The 18,511-nt window shown below is 39.3% G+C and overlaps 1 protein-coding gene across 1 annotated transcript in view; it reads right to left on the reverse strand.

The window, feature by feature from the left end:
• Nucleotides 1-12,530: 12,530 nt before the first annotated feature.
• TTC6 (tetratricopeptide repeat domain 6) overlaps nucleotides 12,531-18,511 on the reverse strand; it is a 242,117-nt gene continuing 236,136 nt past the window's right edge. Inside the window, exons 32-33 of the mRNA XM_036244812.1 lie at nucleotides 13,375-13,600; nucleotides 12,531-12,661 (exon numbers count right to left, since the gene is read on the reverse strand). Coding sequence (XP_036100705.1) covers nucleotides 12,531-12,661; nucleotides 13,375-13,600 — 357 coding nt within the window. The remainder of the gene's footprint in view (nucleotides 12,662-13,374; nucleotides 13,601-18,511) is intronic.

The following is an 18,511-nucleotide window of genomic DNA, read 5'->3' on the forward strand; positions in this document are numbered from 1 at the left end:
TATTGCCTATTGATTGTACTTCAAAATAAAGCTTGAGATATCTTATTGTAGTGCATTTATCTAAGGTTAGGTTAGATAAACAGATATATAGACATAGACACAGATATACACATATATATGTCAATAAAAAAAGAAGTGTTAAAAGACTGGAAATCTTTTTTCTTTTTTTAAGAGTTTTTACTGAGCCCGGCCAATGTAGCTCAGTGGTTGAGCATCAATCAATGCACCGAGAGGTTGCTGGTTCGATTTCCGGTCAGGGCACTTGCCCAGGTTGTGGGCCAAATCTCCAGTGGGGGGCATGCAGGAAGTGGCCAATCAATGTTCTCTCTCATCGATTTCTATCTCTTCCTCTCCCTTCCTCTAAATAAATAAATGAATAAATAAATAAGTAAATAAAATAAATTAAAGAGTTTTTATTGATTCAGAAAAATGGCGGCGAAGTGAATGGAGGGATTCAGACCGTCTCCCAAGACCAAACTGGATTTACAACGAAAACAAAGGCAAACCGTCAGGAAAGGGTAGCTGAAGGACACCTTGGAGGACCACTTAACCAGAAACACCCACTCAGTCCTGGTAGGCTTGCGAGGACGGGAGAGGGGACCAAGAGCCCAGGGTCCGCAGCGGCCTGGGCAGGGGCCAGGGAACTAGAGGGGAAGTTAACTCTACCGTCTTTCTTCCCACCGTGCCCGGCCTGGAAACCCTGCAGCCGGCTAGGCTAGGCTCTCCGCTGGAGCCACACAGACTCCTGGCCCCCAAGGAACTGGGCGGGACCAGGGAACTCGGAGGGACCGGGGAACTAGGCGGAAAATTAATTCTGCTGCCTCCCCTCCTGCCGTGCAAGGCCCTGTAGCCGCTGAAGCCGCACAGACTCCTGGCCCCCAGGCAACTCGGTGGGACCGGGGAACGCGGTGGAGAGTTAACTCTACCGCCTCCCCCCCTGCTGTGCACGGCCTTGGAAACTCTGCAGCCGGCTAGGCTAGGCTCTCCGCTGGAGCCGCACAGACTCGCAGCCGGCTAGGCTAGGCTCTCTGCTGAAGCCGCACAGACTCGCAGACCCCAGGCAAATCGGTGGGACCGGGGAACGCGGTGGAGATTTAACGCTACCGCCTCCCTCCCTGCCGTGCACGGCCCTGGAAACTCTGCAGCCGCTGAAGCCCCACGGACTCACGGCCCCCAGGGAACTGGGCGGGACCAGGGAACTTGGCTGGAAATTATTCCCACCACCTCCCTTGCCACCCTGCATGGGCCCTCCTAACGCTATAGCCTGCTAAACTCTCCGCTGGAGCCACACAGACTCCCGGAGAACAGGGGACTTGGCGGGATTAAAGTGGGTCCTCCCTGGTGCATCCAAACCCAGGAGAGGGAGCCACAAACAGCAAAACACGAACACCCACTGGGAAAACTTGGCAGACTCCAAAGCCCACTGTGATAACCAAAATGGTGAGAAACAGAAACAAAAGCCAAATGAAAGATCAAGAGACCTCTACAGAAGATGAAATAAATGAGGTGCAGTTAAGCAAGTTAACAGAACTAGAATTTAGAGCCATGATGTTGCGGAAGCTCAACAGCATGTGTAAGGACATGAGCAACATGAGTAAAGACATAGAAATGTTGAAAATAAACCATCTGGAAATGAAAAACCAACAGGAAGAAATGAAGAATGACATATCAGAAATGAAAAACACACTGGAAGGTCTAAAAAGCAGAGTAGGGGAAGCTGAGGACCGGATCAGTGAATTAGAGGACAGGCTAGAAGAAATCAACCAATCAGAAAACCAAAAGGAAAAAAAGATTAAGAAACAAGAAGAGAGCTTAAGAGAATTGTGGGACAACTGGAAACGTAATAATATTCGTATCATAGGAGTCCCTGAAGAAGAAGAAAGTAAGCGAGGGCTAGAGAATATATTCAAAGAAATAGTGACAGAAAACTTCCCTAATTTGGTGAAGGAAGAAGGCATTCAAGTTCAAGAAGCTCAGAGAGCCCCAAGTAAGAAGAACCCAAACAGGCCCACACCAAGACACATAGTAATCAAACTGCCAAAAATTCAAGACAAAGAGAGAATCCTAAAAGCAGCAAGAGATAAGCAACAGGTTACCTACAAAGGAACCCCCATAAGGCTCTCAGCTGACTTCTCACAAGAAACATTACAGGCTCGAAGGGAATGGCATGAAGTAATCAAGGTCATGAAAAACAAGGATCTGAATCCAAGACTACTCTACCCAGCAAGGCTATCGTTCAAAATAGAAGGTCAAATAAAGAGCTTCCCAGACAAAATAAGGCTAAGGGAGTACATTAGCACCAAACCAGCACTGCAAGAAATGTTAAAAGGACTGCTGTAATTACCAGGAGAAATGGGGAGAAAAATAGAACCACACTAAACAAAAATGGCAATAAATAAGTACATATCAATAACCACCTTAAATGTAAATGGACTGAATGCTCCCATAAAAAGACACAGAGTAGCTGATTGGATAAGAAAGCAAGACTCATCTATATGCTGTTTACAAGAAACCCACCTCACAACAAAAGACTCACACAGATTGAAAGTGAAGGGATGGAAAAAAATCTTTCAAGCAAATGGAAAAGAAAAAAAAGCTGGGGTAGCAATACTGATATCTGATAAAATAGACTTCAGATTGAAGGCCATAACTAGAGACAAAGAAGCCCACTACATAATATTGAAAGGATCTATCCAACAGGAAGATATAACATTGATAAACATATATGCACCCAATATAGGAGCACCAAAATATATTAAAAATCTTCTGGAGGACTTCAAAGGAGAAATCGATAGCAATACAATCATAACAGGGGACTTCAACACCCCGCTCACATCACTGGATAGATCCTCTAGACAAAAAATTAGCAAGGAAACAGAGACTCTAAATGAAGCACTAGACCAAATGGATTTAATAGATATCTACAGAGAACTACACCCCAAAACTACAGAATTCACATTCTTCTCAAGTGCACATGGAACATTCTCAAAGATAGACCACATGTTAGGGCACAAACTAAGTCTCTACAAGTTCAAGAAGATTGAAATTATAACAAGCATCTTCTCAGACCACAATGGTATGAAACTAGAAATCAATTGCAAGAAGAACATACAAAGACATTTTAACACATGGAAGCTAAATAGAATGTTATTAAACAATGAATGGGTCACCGAGGAAATCAAGGAAGAAATCAAAAACTTCCTGGAAACCAATGAAAATGAGGACACAACAATACAAAATCTATGGGATGCAGCAAAAGCAGTTCTGAGAGGGAAGTTTATAGCACTACAGGCCTACCTCAAAAAAGAAGAAAAATCTCTAATAGACTACCTAACCTCACAACTTAAAGAACTAGAGAGTAAACAAAAAGAAAACCCCAGAGCAAGCAGAAGAAAAGAAATAGTAAGGATCAGAGCAGAAATAAACGACATAGAGACCAAAAAAACAATCCAGAGGATCAATAAAACAAAGAGCTGGTTTTTTGAAAAGATAAACAAGATTGATGGACCCTTAACTAGACTCACCAAGAAACAAAGAGAGAGAACCCAAATACATAAAATCAGAAATGAAACAGGAGAGATAACAACTGACCCTACAGAAATACAAAAGATCGTTAACAACTACTATGAAAAATTATACGGCAACAAATTCGAAAATCTAAGCGAAATGGACAAATTTTTAGAAACACATAGCCTCCCAAAATTGGATCAGATAGAGATTGAAAACTTGAACAGACCAATAACAACAGAGGAAATTGAAGATGTAATCAAGACTCTTCCAGCAAACAAAAGCCCAGGCCCAGATGGCTTCACAGGGGAGTTTTACCGAACATTCAAAGAAGAACTAATACCCATTCTCCTCAAACTATTTCAAAAAATTCAAGAAGAAGGAAGACTGCCAAACTCGTTTTATGAAGCCAGCATAACTTTAATTCCAAAACCAGAAAAAGACACAACAAAGAAAGAAAACTACAGGCCAATATCCCTGATGAACATAGATGCCAAAATCCTGAACAAAATACTAGCAAATCGAATCCAGCAATACACCAGAAAAATTATCCACCATGACCAGGTGGGATTCATCCCAGGGATGCAAGGCTGGTACAATATTCGCAAATCCATAAATGTGATACACCACATAAATAAATTGAAGAATAAAAACCACATGATCATATCAATAGATGCTGAAAAAGCCTTTGACAAAATCCAGCATCCATTTCTGATAAAAACGCTCACCAGTGTGGGAATTGAGGGATCATACCTAGACATAATAAAGGCCATATATGAAAGACCTACAGCCAACATCATACTCAATGGGCAAAAACTAAAAGCATTTCCCTTAAGAACAGGAACAAGGCAAGGATGCCCACTTTCGCCACTCCTATTTAACATAGTACTGGAAGTCTTAGCCACAGCAATCAGACAGGAAGAAAAAATAAAAGGGATCCAAATTGGAAAGGAGGAAGTGAAAGTGTCATTATTTGCAGATGACATGATACTGTACATAGAAAATCCCAAAGACTCCACCAAAAGCTTACTAGACTTAATAAATGAATTTGGCAAAGTAGCAGGATACAAAATTAACGTCAAGAAATCGATGGCATTCTTATACACCAATGATGAACTCACAGAAAGAGAAACTAGGCAAACAATCCCATTTACCATTGCGGCAAAAAAATTAAGATACCTAGGAATAAACTTAACCAAAGAGATAAAGGACCTATTCGCAGAAAACTACAGATCTTTGAAAAATGAAATAGAGCAAGATGTAAAAAAGTGGAAGAACATACCCTATTCATGGATTGGGAGAATTAACATCATTAAAATGTCCATATTACCCAAAGCAATCTATAGATTCAACGCAATCCCCATCAAAATACCAACGGCATACTTCAAAGAATTAGAACAATTACTTCAAAAGTTCATATGGAACCAAAAAAGGCCTCGAATAGCCACAGCAATCTTGAAAAGGAAGAACAAAGTTGGAGGGATCACAATACCAGATTTCAGGTTATACTACAAAGCCACCATAATCAAAACAGCCTGGTACTGGCACAAGAACAGGTATATAGACCAGTGGAACAGAATAGAGAACCCAGAAATGGACCCTAGGCAATATGCTCAATTAATATTTGACAAAGGTGGCAAGAGCATACAGTGGAGTAAGGACAGCCTCTTTAATAAATGGTGCTGGGAAAATTGGACAGCTACTTGCCGAAAAATGAAACTAGACCATCAACTTACACCCTACACCAAAATAAACTCAAAATGGATAAAAGACTTAAATGTAACCCATGAATCCATAAAAATCCTAGAGGAGACTGTGGGCAACAAAATCTCAGACATCATACGCAGCAGAATTTTTACTGACACATCACCTAAGGCAATAGAAACAAAGGAGAAAATGAACACATGGGACTACATCAAACTCAAAAGCTTCTGCACAGCGAAAGATACAATCATCAAAACGGAAAGGCTACCCACTGTATGGGAGAGCATAATTGCCAATGATATATCAGATAAGGGGTTAATTTCCAATACATATAGAGTGCTCACACAACTCCACAAAAGGAAGACAAAGAATCCAATTAAAAAATGGGCAGAGGAACTAAATAGACACCTCTCCAAACAGGACATACAAATGGCTAAGAGACATATGAAGAAATGTTCATCATCACTAATCATCAGAGAGATGCAAATCAAAACAACAATGAGGTATCACCTCACACCGGTCAGAATGGCCGCCATCAACAAATCATCAAACAACAAGTGTTGGCGAGGGTGTGGAGAAAAGGGGACTCTAGTACACTGTTGGTGGGAATGCAGACTGGTGCAGCCACTATGGAAAACAATATGGTGTCACCTCAAAAAATTAAAAATTGAACTCCCATTTGACCCAGTGATCCCACTTCTAGGAATATACCCTAAGAAGCCTGAAACACCAATCAGAAAGAATATATGTACCCCCATCTTTGTAGCAGCACTATTTACAATCGCTAAGATCTGGAAACAGCCCAAGTGCCCATCAGTAGACGAATGGATTAAAAAGCTGTGGTACATATACACAATGGAGTACTACGCAGCGGTAAGAAAGAAAGATCTCTTGTCCTTTGAGACTACATGGAGGGACCTGGAAAGTATCATCCTGAGTGAAACAAGCCAAGCAGAGAAAGACAAATTTCATATGATCTCACTGATTTCTGGAATATAATGAACATAACAGTTTGAGGACAATCCCCTAAGGAGTGGGGAGCTGAGAGAGGGATGAACAACAGAATTTATATGCATATAGGCATGAACAGTGGACATGGACAACAATCGGGGGAAGGGGCGGGGAGGGAAGGGGGAAGGGGGAACCACTGGGGGAAAAAAGGAGAATCATTTGTAACAAAAATTATTCAATAAAAAAAAAAAAAAAAAAAAAAAAAAATGAGGAAAGGAAAAAAAAAAAAAAAGAGTTTTTATTGATTTTTTAATTTAATTTTATTTTTGTTACAGATGTTTCTCCTTTTTTACCCCATTGGCATCCTCCTTCCCATGCCCCCCTGCCCCTACCCCGGCTTTGTTGTCCATTTCCATTGGTTATGCATACATGCATATAAGTTCTGTGGTTAATCTCTTCCCACCCCCACCACCTCCTCTTCTGAGGGTTGTCAGTCTGTACCCTACTTCCATGTTTCTGGGTCTGCCGTATTCCTCAGATTGTTATGTTTATTATATTCCGTATATAAGTGAGATCATGTGGTATTTGTCTTTTTCTGCTTGGCTTGTTTCACTTAGGATAATACTTTCCAGGTCCCTCCATGTCATCTCAAAGGATAGGAGATCTTTCTTTCTTATAGCTGCATAGTACTCCATTGTGTATATGTACCACTGCTTTTTTATCCATTCATCTACTGATGGACACTTGGGTTCGTCTACTGTTGGACACTTGGGCTGTTTCCAGATCTTAGCTGTTGTAAATAGTGCTGCTATGAACATGGGGGTACATATATTCTTCCTGATTGGTGTTTCAGGCTTCTTAGAAGCGGGGTCACTGGGTCAAATGGAAGTTCAATTTTTAATTTTTTGAGTAACACCATATTGTTTTCCATCGTGGCTGCACCAGTCTGCATTCCCACCAGCAGTGTACTAGAGTCCCCTTTTCTCCACACCCTCGCCAACACTTTTTGTGTGATGATTTGTTGATGGCAGCCATTCCGAAAGGGGTGAGGTGATACCTCATTGTTGTTTTAATTTGCATCTCTCTGATGATTAGTGATGTTGAGCATTTCTTTACATGTCTCTTGGCCATTTGTATGTCCTGTTTGTAGAGATGTCTATTCAGCTCCTCTGCCCATTTCTTAATTGGGTTCTTTGTCTTCCTTTTGTTGAGTTGTATGAGTCTTCTATATAATTAACCCCTTATCTGATGTATCATTGGCAATGATGTTCTTCCATACAGTGGGTTGCCTTTCCATTTTGATGGTTGTTTCTTTTGCTGTGAAGAAGCTTTTGAGTTTGATGTAGTCCGATGTGTTCATTTTTTCCTTTGTTTCTGTTGCCTTAGGTGTTGTATTTATGAAAATTCTGCTCCATATGATGTCCGAAATTTTGATGCCTATATTTTCTTCTAGAATTTCTATGGATTCACGGGTCACATTTAAGTTTTATCCATTTTTAGTTTATTTTTGTGTATGGTGTAAGTTGATGATCTAGTTTCATTTTTTTTTTTTTTGCATGTAGCCGTCCAATTTTTTCAACACCATTTATTAAAGAGGCTGTCTTTACTCCACTGTATGCTCTTGCCCCCTTTGTCAAATATTAATTGAGCATATTGCCTTGGGTTCATTTCTGGGTTCTCTGCTCTGTTCCACTGGTCTATGTGCCTGTTCTTGTGCCAGTACCAGGCTGTTTTGATTACAGTCACTTTGAAGTATAACCTGATATCTGGTATTGTGATCCCACCTACTTTGTCCTTCTTTTTCAAAATTGCTGTGGCTATTTTGGGAAGTTTTTTGGTTCCATATGAACTTTTGAAGTATTTGTTCTAGTTCTGTGAAGTATGTCGTTGGTATTTTGATGGGGATTGCATTGAATCTATAGATTGCTTTGGGTAGTATGGACATTTTAATGATGTTTATTCTTCCAATCCATGAACAAGGTATGTGCTTCCACTTTTTTATTGATTTTTAAAGAGAGAGAGATACATCATTGCAAGAATGAGACTTTAATTAGCTGCCTTCTGCATGGCCCTTCTGGGGATTGAACTAGCAATCTTTCAGTGCATGGGACAACACCCAAGCAATTGAGCCACACCATCCACAGCTGGTAATCCTTTTTCTACATTAATAATTATTAGTTAAAGAGCCTTGATATCATTGTGATAAAGATTGTTAGATAGACTGTGAGTTTATTTTGTTTTATCTCTGTCTAGGTGAAAAAGGAGGAGAAGAAGCAGGGGCTTTTAAACTAGAAAAGACGTTGACTCTCACCTGTAGCTGGGTGACTCTGATCATAAACTTGATACTGGATTCTGGACCTTAGTTTCCTCATCTAATGATACCCACAACCTTACAAGGCTGTTTAGAAAGTAGAGACAATGTGTTTGAGGCATGGAACACTATACTTTGCTTAAAATAAGTACTAGAAAAACATAATTATTATATTTATTACTTTCAAGATTATCTTCTGCTCATGACAAAACTATAAACACCTCATTGCAGAAAAGACGCTATTACTCTTAAGTCTATTTGTGAAAAGCCCAAAATTAGTTTTTCTAATCTTTGAAATAATATCAAAGTTCAATTGTAGATAACAGAAGCCATTCAAATTATTTTAAGCAGAAAGAGACTTTATACAAAGAAAAAATACAAAGATTGTATACACATCATCATTGAAAGGTCTAGACAAGCAAGCAGGTTCTAGTCTGGGCCATCAGAAGAACAATGCAAAACAGGCCGACTAGGGGAGAGGCTTTTCTTCCATAAAGAAAAAGCAGGAACTCAGGAAATGGGCTCAGCAGTTATTGGAAAATGTACAATCCATCCAGGGTCAGGGAGCCTGGGCCATTGTGCTCGGCTCCACAGTAGGGCTGCTAAAAAAATACAGGACACCAATTTAATTTTGAATTTCAGATCAACAAGTAAATTTTAATATAAGTATGTCCCATGAAATATGACATTCGTGTACTAAAAAAATTGTTGGTGATCTGAAATTCAAGTTTAACTGGGAGTCATGTGTTTAACTGGAACACTGAATTACTCTCCTTTATCTGAAATTCAAATTTAACTGGATGTACTGCATTTTTATTTGCTACATCTGACAGCTACAATAGAAAGCCACCCAGAGCCTACTGTTATAATAGCAGCAGAAAGTGGCTTTGCATGATATTGCCTTAAGTCAGTCTTGGGATTGTATCAAGTTACTAAATCACATTGGGAATTTTGGCTGCAAAGAGATTTGAGAGACCCAACTCTTAACTTTCATTTTCCTTAGTATAGAAGACACACAAGAAGTACAAAGGCACATATAAAAAGCAGACAGTTCACCCCAATAGCTACATAATAATATTGAGTAATTGCATTTGTAATTTGTTTTATATTTAACAAATACATGTATCTTGAACATCTGTAAACAAAAAAGAAACAATACTAAACAAAAAAAGACAAGCTTCTCTTCGAGCTTATATTCTAGTAAAGAAAAAATACAATTAACACAACTTCAAAAATACAATTAACAAAAAAAAAAATCTGTAAATTACAGAAATGCATAAAATTGAAAGTAAAAACCATGTATAATCCTACCACTCTTTCTTCCATCTGATGTGGGGAAAAAAACAACTAAAAATCTTTTTATTCTTTTCTCCCTCCAATTTTACCTCCCAGAGATAATCATTATTAAAAGTTGTGTGTGTGTGCACACTTACAAACATGTTGTAAATAAATTAAACCTGATCCCTAAATTCTACTATGGTGGGAAGTACAAAGGCTCAGTTCATCTGCTGAAGGGGTCAACTCTCACAAAGCTAATTAGAAAAAGACAAAATCCAGATATCTCCTCGAGGTCCCGGTTCGGATTCCAGGTTCCCCTGGGAGTCGCTTCCTGGTCTGCATGCTGTCCCCCTCCATCCTGCTGCCCCTCCCCTCACCTGCCCTGGACCGTCTTGTCAGAGAAGACTGGCTCAGTCTGTCAGAATGGAGCACAATCAGGACAGAGCAACCCTCTTTTTCATAGTGGATGAAAAATTTGGTGATGCTGCCCTGGCCGGTTTGGCTCAGCGGTTAGAGCATCCGCCTGCGGTCCCGAGAGACCCGGGTTCGGTTCCCGCTGAGGGCACGTGCCTCGGTTGCAGTTTGTCCCTGGCCCTGGTTGGTCGTGCGGGTGGCAGCCACTCGATGTGTCCCTTCACGTCGATGTTTCTCTCTCTCTCTCTTCCTCTCTCTCCCTCCCACTCTATCTGGAAAAAAAAAAAAAGAAAGAAGAAAAATGTCCTCGGGTGAGGATAAAAAAAAAAAGAAAAATTTGGTGATGCTAAAATAGCCCCAGTCCATTAATGTGAGAGTGGAGGGAGATAAAGGGAATAAAGGGGTCGTGCTCCCCTCCCCGCCCTTCCTTCTCTCTCACACACAATTAAGCCTTAACTCCTAGAGTAGTAACTCCTTGACCCTCCATGTCTGACTGAGTACATGATCATGCTTTCCATCCATTTCCTCCCAAAACCTCTGCTCCAGCCCCTCCCCCAGCATGCTTTTTTTACTTTCCCGCTTCTGTATCTCTGTCCTGACACCAGTCTGCAGAGAAGACCTCACTGTTCGACACCCCAGCCCACGCATGGGCCTATATCGTGCTGAAGATCCAGCTTCAGAGCCTCTTCCCTGGTGGGAGGGAGCAGGGAGTGAGGCAGGGCAGGGCAATCTAACAAAGGGTGTTCCTGGAGGAGGTTACACGGTGGGCAGCTGGGGGCTGAGGGTTGCCTCAGAGAGCAGAGCCAGAGGCCATGCTTCTGGGCTCTGACTTTATCAAGAAGCGCAAACCCAGAAAAGCAGGAGCCGTGGGAAAAGGGAGCAAGGCGGGAAAGAAAGAGGTAAGTTCTGAAGCTGGCCGCCAGTAAGTGTGAATGGGTTTCTTCATTTCCCAGTATTCTCCTCCAGGTGGAGGAGAAAAGACTCTATCTATTAGCTCCTTTCTCCCATCATCAAAGGTTCATAGGACAGGGACTTAGGTCAGCTGCACATCCACAGTGCACGTGGGTGGGCGCCGGGAGAATCCCACACACCCCACGGCTCACAGTAAGGGATGCCAGGCCGGAGGTGAGAGAGGTGTGGCTGTGCATGAGGGGAGGGGCTGACCGCGGGTGCATGAGGTTGGCCTGAATCTCCTCTGTGGCTGGGCCTGGGACTAAAGAGATTGGAGATAAGTGAGGACAAGAGGATCTGAGCGGCTTATTAAATGTGTGTCTGATTCACCAATCTGAAGTAACTCACTAATGATGACCTTATCCTCACGTGGACCCACTTATCATGCCGGGAAATTTTTTCAAAGAGTGTGAAGCATCACCATAGTGACCTACAAATGAAAATCCAATCTCCATTGTGAAAATCTGGCACATTAAAATAAAATCAAAGGCAGCTGAGTGGATAGAGGTATTTTTTCCCCTCATAATGCCTGACCTCAGTGAAAACGGGTGTCTGAGGAGTTAGAGAGGTACTTGAAGAATGACATGAAAAAGGGAAATCACTGAGTGAAGCAAGTCTGAATGAGTTCAAAGTCAGGAGACCTAGTTACTCTCAGTGAGATTACGGAAAGGGGTCTCTGGTTCACTCAAGAGATATTCTATAAAGAATTTTGAGCTGTTTTTATTTATTTTTGCTTGTCCACTTCTATGAAGCATTCATTATAAGTGTATACAGATTTTTTAAATATATGTTTATGAATTTACATTAAAGCAGAGGAAACATTCAGAAGGAACCGTATGCTCAAAATCTTTATTGTGCTGTCCTGGGAGGCAACATGAACAAAAGCAACATGTTTATCTGCTCGAAGAATATGAACAGCAGGAAGCATACACGCCGAGATAGACATTGTTTAAAGGAGGAGAGAGAAAATGTGAATGACTTCATTTTCTTTATAGTCATCAGCTCTATATTTACTTTTTAAACCTGAATACTGTTAGTACATTATGAAGAGATATTGATAAAAAGATCGATGACTCTTTTTCTGCAATCACGTGTATTATTTCAAAAGAAATTATTGTACTTTAAAGAAAATATTTGTGGTCTTAATATTCCTTAAGAAACATTCCCATTTAAATTCTGCACCCTATAAAGAAATTCAGTTAATGAGTTGTTCCAGATATGCATTAAATTATCTAAATGCTCTAAAATTAATACATAACATAAATATGTTGTTAAAATGCATTGAAGGGTTATAGAGAAGACAATGAACACAATAATGAAGATAATGCAACTTTTGTTTTAAGCAATGAAAGCATTTCAATTTCTGGTTTAACAGCTGTGTAAACTGCTATAGAAACCAGTCTATGTAATCATATCATTGGGAATGTTCTTGAAGATCAAGGGCTTGGTTATAGTCAGCCATGGCGTCCTCAATTACACCTATTTTACCACGAACTTCTGCTCTATGATAATATACCAGAGCATCGTTAGGCTTCAAAGACACAGCTGTAAAAGAAAAAAAAAAAAATTCAAGATATGTTTTATGCTAACACTCAAAAGTTCTCATTTTTAAAATATAAAAATTTTATAATGTAACAACTTTAGTATTACTTGTTTGAAAACATTTGTCTTCATATGTACCTAATTATTTGGTTAAATTTAAAATGTTGAATCTTTCTAAGAAAGTTAAAGTGTGGAAACACAGTACAATCTTTGTTTGATTGACTGGCAATGTTTGTGTATGGTTTCCCTAACAATTTTCTGCATTTTGGCTTGCCGATGCTCTAAGTTATTATAAAGGAACCCATACTGATTACATTAAACATATGATATATAAAAACATTCATTCCAATGTAAGTTTATCCAGACAAATCGACTTGATGGGTTTATTCTTTTATTGTTTTGGTGTTTTTTTTTTATCCTCACCCGAGGACATTTTTTTTCCATTTTTTTGCACAGATAGAGTGGGAGGGAGAGAGAGGAAGAGAGAGAGAGAGAAATATCCACGCAAAAGGGACACATCGAGTGGCTGCCACCCGCACGACCAACCAGGGCCGGGGACAAACTGCAACCGAGGTACATGCCCTTAGCGGGAACTGAACCCGGGTCTCTCCAGACCGCAGGCCGATGCTCCAACTGCTGAGCCAAACTGGCCAGGGCTATTCTGGCCAGTAGATCAACCACTGTAATCTTACCTAAAACAGTACAAAAATATATACCTTTACTTAGGTCTTCCTCGGCTAGTTTATATTGCTTTAAACAACAGTAGAGCTGCGCTCTGTTGAAATACACTGCAGCCCAATAGGGACAGCTTTCAATGACATTTGCAAAATCTTCTTTTGCTTCATCATACTTCTTTAATATTATATTTGCAATAGCTCGATTCATGATAGCAAATTTATCTTCTGGATCAAACTTTAAAGCCTTTGAGAAGTAGTCACTGGCCTATAAAATGTGAATATAAAGATTGTCTGAATATATTTTAATTGGCAACTATATAGCATTTTGAGGCACTTTTGCTCTTAATATAAAATTAAGGCCAATGGCATTTCCAGGGGATAGTGGAAGCATTTCATCCCAGATACTGATGATAAGAAGGCGCACTGTCTATAAAGAATGCAAAAAACAATCATGAAACAAACCAATGGTTGGTCTGCTCTTTGTTATCACCATGTGTAGGCAATTCTAGACAATGTTAATGATAAAAATAGAAGGAGACTTGACCATACAGATGATGTACTGCAGAACTGTACACTTGAAACCTATATAATCTTATTAATTATTATCATGCCAATAAATTTAATAAGTTAAAAAAAATACTCCTCTCTGTTAAAAATGAAATGCTTTACTACCCTATCCCCACCCCACAAATCCCACATCCCTGGTACAACACTGAAAACGGTAAAATATAAATTAGGGGGGAAAAAGAATTAACACTTTTCATATAAAAGCAGAGTATCTAAGAGCTACAGAGATAAATGTTTAAAATAACATTCTAAACCATATCAAAAGGGGATTAAAATTCATTTATATTATAAAAAGCTATAAGGAAGGATGGGAGAAGATAAAAATCACCTTGTCAAGAACATCAAAGACCCTAGATTATTCACAACTCATCAAGCTGGAAGGTCCTTTCAAAGTGTGGTCCATATATGGTCCATATACCATCATTGGAGTCATGATCAACAACAAATTAGAAGTTGTTTGTTTGTTTTTTTTTAAATGAGACGCTGATTAGACACCCTACCACTGAAGGTAGGAATCTCTTCTGTGATAAATGAAAATGTGGCTCCTAACTAAAGGAAAAGTCACTTTCCACAAGAGAGCTTGCTCTCTGGTTCTTTACCACGTGGTTTTGCCCAGCACACCACAATCTGGCTTCTACCTCCCCTCTCTACTCTGTGAGTTCTGCTCTTGCTAAGGTTGAAGATGTCTTGAAGCCCAGTGGACATTTTCTAGTTATTTTCTTCCATAACATTTCTGTGGCATGAACACTCTTGATCTCTCCTTCCTTCTTAAAGCTTTCTCTGTCTTAAAAAACAAAACAAAACAAAACAAAACAAAAAAACTTTATCTGTCTTTGAAACAGAATGTCTCCCTGGATTTTCTCCTACCCCTATGATCATTTCCTGTCAGTGTCCTCCACTGAACTCTTTTTCTTTGTTTCTCAGGGATTTTCCCTCAGTTTACTTCCATAACTGGTGTCATGGAATCCCAATAGCTTGGTGGCCAGGAGCCCAGACCGTGAGGCCATAACTGATGTCATGGAATCCCAATAGCTTGGTGGCCAGGAGCCCAGACCGTGAGGCCAGGTTTTCAGGTTCAAATTCTGACTCTACCACTTATTATCTCTGTGTCCGTAGGTGGGTAACTAAAGCTCCCTTTTCCTCAACGCTTCTCATCTGTTAAATGGAAGTAACACATAGAACTCTATGTCCAGTGCTGCTATGAGGGCTAAGAGAGCTAATCATAAAGTACTGAGAAAGATACGCAGATTCTATTAAGGACTTAATTATTATTGATATATCATTTCTCCCAGGGTCTACAAATAAAGATACATCATAGCCCGCAGGCAATACTCCATAAACTTGGCTGCCTATAGCTTTTGAGAGGCAATTAGATCAAGATTTAGTAACCCATCTCATCCCAGGATGACAGCTCTTTTATGTGGCAGTTAAGTGTGGTTGAAGGATCTGTTAAGATGGCAGCAGAAAAGACACTCTTCTCTGAAGAGCTTCAAGAGAATTTGCTTCTGAATAGAAGGCCAGACTCACTATTATCAAAAATAAGGCAAAGAAATGGCTCTAAGCAGGGACAAGACTTCCTTCAAAAAGCAAGTTAGGCTTCATTTTAATTCACCAATAAATGATCAATAAAGGTGACACAATTATGCATCACAAAAGCAGACTTCAATCATGTAAGAGTAAATGCTGATCTCAGCTAAGAATAGAACTTAGTAAAACACAATAGTGTACCTGTAATCAATGAGAAAGCAGATCCAATTATTTTTGAAAGTCACTTGTAGTTCATGATGCATGCACGTAGCTCACCCAAATGTGGTTTAAAATCATTAAGTCACTAATTAACGATAAAAGAAGACCAAACACATACATGTTTTCATCCTCTAGAGATCACTTGCTCTGTTGAAGGACCCTTTCTCCTGACCATATATCTTCTTTCCAGTACAGTCAGAAACAAAGGTGAGGGGGAGCAGAAGATACAAGAATTTTCTCCACAAAGAGGCCTAGGGTATACTAATACAGCTGAATGACTACTCTCAAAGTCTGCTTGTCTCTGGAAGGAATGTACACTGTGAAGCCCAAGCATCCAATACATCAGGACAGAAGACAAAACACATTTTAGACAAAATATTTGTCCAACAAATGTGTCCCCAGCTTTGAAGAAATAGCATCATACTATAAAACTAAAAGATCAAACTACACTTTAGATCTAACTGAATAGTTTCATACATGATGCCCCGAGTTATTAAATACAAATATGTTTAAAATGTGAGGATCTCCTTCTTATGTGGATATTAAACATGTATGGAAACAAAGTTTTCCTGGGCATTGTATTTGTCTTCATCTCATTAACTAACTCTAGGGTGTAGAGAAACATTGCTAGGGCCCAGCCAGACAGTGGTCTGAGTTTGATGATGTTTAAGGAAATTGACCTGGCTTGTCAGCCTAGGGAAACCTTAGCCTCCCAGCTGTCCACTGAGGCCTGAGCTAGACAGTCACATTCATACCTTACAGAATTATACCTTCAATAATTATCTGTCCCAGCATCTAGCTGCACCACTGAGGTAAACCAGGCTCCTCATAGGGATCAGCAAGCTGCTCAGGGTCATGAACTTGGGAAAAAATAAGAGCTAAAGATAGAATGAAAGGGACACATTTGAGAAAAAATACAAAGCAATACTGATAGTACTAGATAGGGAGGAGAGGAAGAGAAAGTCATGGTACATCATAAATATGTGGAGATTGAAAGAATGAAGAGCTAAGTGGAACCAGGAAATATTTGCTGATTTTTTTTCCAGCAAAATATAGACAAGAACTATCACTTCTTCACACATAAAAAGCTCACTATATTAAGGAGTATGGTGGCAATATTGGGTGGTGAAGGAGAATATAGAGGTGACAAAATATGTAAGCAATATAAAAAAAAACTTTTTAAAATGAGTACATCATTTTAGGAGCCAAGGACTGTGAAAAGCTCAGAGAAACTCAGGGTAGGCTAGAGAGGACATACTGTCAAGTCCTTTCTTATAGAATCAGAGGGAGCCCAACTTGGAAAGTTATCATGGCCCATCCCTCTATTTCCCACAAGGGTCTCTGCTATTAGAACAGGAAAATAATTTATTACATTTAAATATGAGTAACAGAAAAGTATTTTGTCTGTCTTCATAATAAAAATGAGGATGAAAAATAACATCTTAATTTGGGGGAAGATAAAAACTCACCAGAAAAAATGTATTGCTATAATATAGATTTAAAAAAGTTATAGCATTTCAAAATGAACTAAAAAAAATTATTATACAAGCAATTGCATTTAAGAAAAATATAATTCAGAAATAAAGGACCTCAGACAAGAGATGGCCAGTAAGGTATGCCATGGAAATGAAATGGAACTACAAAAACCAAATAAATAAACAAACAAACAAATAAAAAAACTAAAAAACTTGAATTACAAGGTCTACAAGGGGACAAAAATTATCTCAAAAAAACACAATGAAGAAGGCAACAAAAATGAAAAACAAATTAAGAAATAAGAAAAATAGAGTTAAGCTTCTTAGGGTATATTCCTAGAAGTGGGATCACTGGGTCAAATGGAAGTTCAATTTTTAATTTTTTGAGGTAACACCATATTGTTTTCCACAGTGGCTGCACCAGTCTGCATTCCCACCAGCAGTGTACCAGAGTCCCCTTTTCTTCACACCCTCGCCAACACTTGTTGTTTGATGATTTGTTGATGGAGGCCATTCTGACAGGTGTGAGGTGATACCTCATAGTTGTTTTAATTTGCATCTCTCTGATGATTAGTGATGATGAGCATTTCTTCATATGTTTCTTAGCCATTTGTATGTCCTGTTTGGAGGGGTGTCTATTTAGTTCCTCTGCCCATTTTTTAATTGGATTCTTTGTCTTCCTTTTGAGGAGTTGTATGAGCACTCTCTATATATTGGAAATTAACCCATTATCTGATATATCATTGGCAATTATGCTCTCCCATACAGTGGGTAGCCTTTCCGTTTTGATGATTGTATCTTTCACTGTGCAGAACCTTTTGAGTTTGATATAGTTCCATGTGCTCATTTTCTCCTTTGTTTCTATTGCCTTAGGTGATGTGTCAGTAAAAATTCTGCTGCGTATGATAAACCACAGAACTTATATGCATGTATGCATGAACAGTGGACATGGACAACAAACTGGGGAAAGGGCAGGGAGGGAAGGGGAGGGGGGAATCAGTGGGGGAAAAAGGAGAAACATCTGTAACAAAAATTAATTAATAAAAAAATAAATTAAAAGAAAAATAGAGTTAATATATAGAAGTTGATATATATTGAATATTCCCAATGGAGAACATCAGAACTATGAAACAGAAAAAAATTTTTCCACTGAATTCAACAAAACTTTTCTGAAAGCTACATATTGAAAACACACTCTGTAGACTTGTTAACATTGACCCACCCCCATGGTCAACTCTAAGACATGCGTTGTAAAACGTCTTGCTTAAAAATATATATATTTGGTTATCCTAACAAAAAGAAGTCACAAATAACAAAAGTCGGATTTGCATCCAGCTTCTTGACATCATCATACAACACCAGAAAACTGTGCGACAACACAAGACACT

Source organism: Molossus molossus, unplaced genomic scaffold (genome assembly GCF_014108415.1).
Source record: "Molossus molossus isolate mMolMol1 unplaced genomic scaffold, mMolMol1.p scaffold_m16_p_1, whole genome shotgun sequence".
Taxonomy (NCBI): Eukaryota; Metazoa; Chordata; class Mammalia; order Chiroptera; family Molossidae; genus Molossus; species Molossus molossus.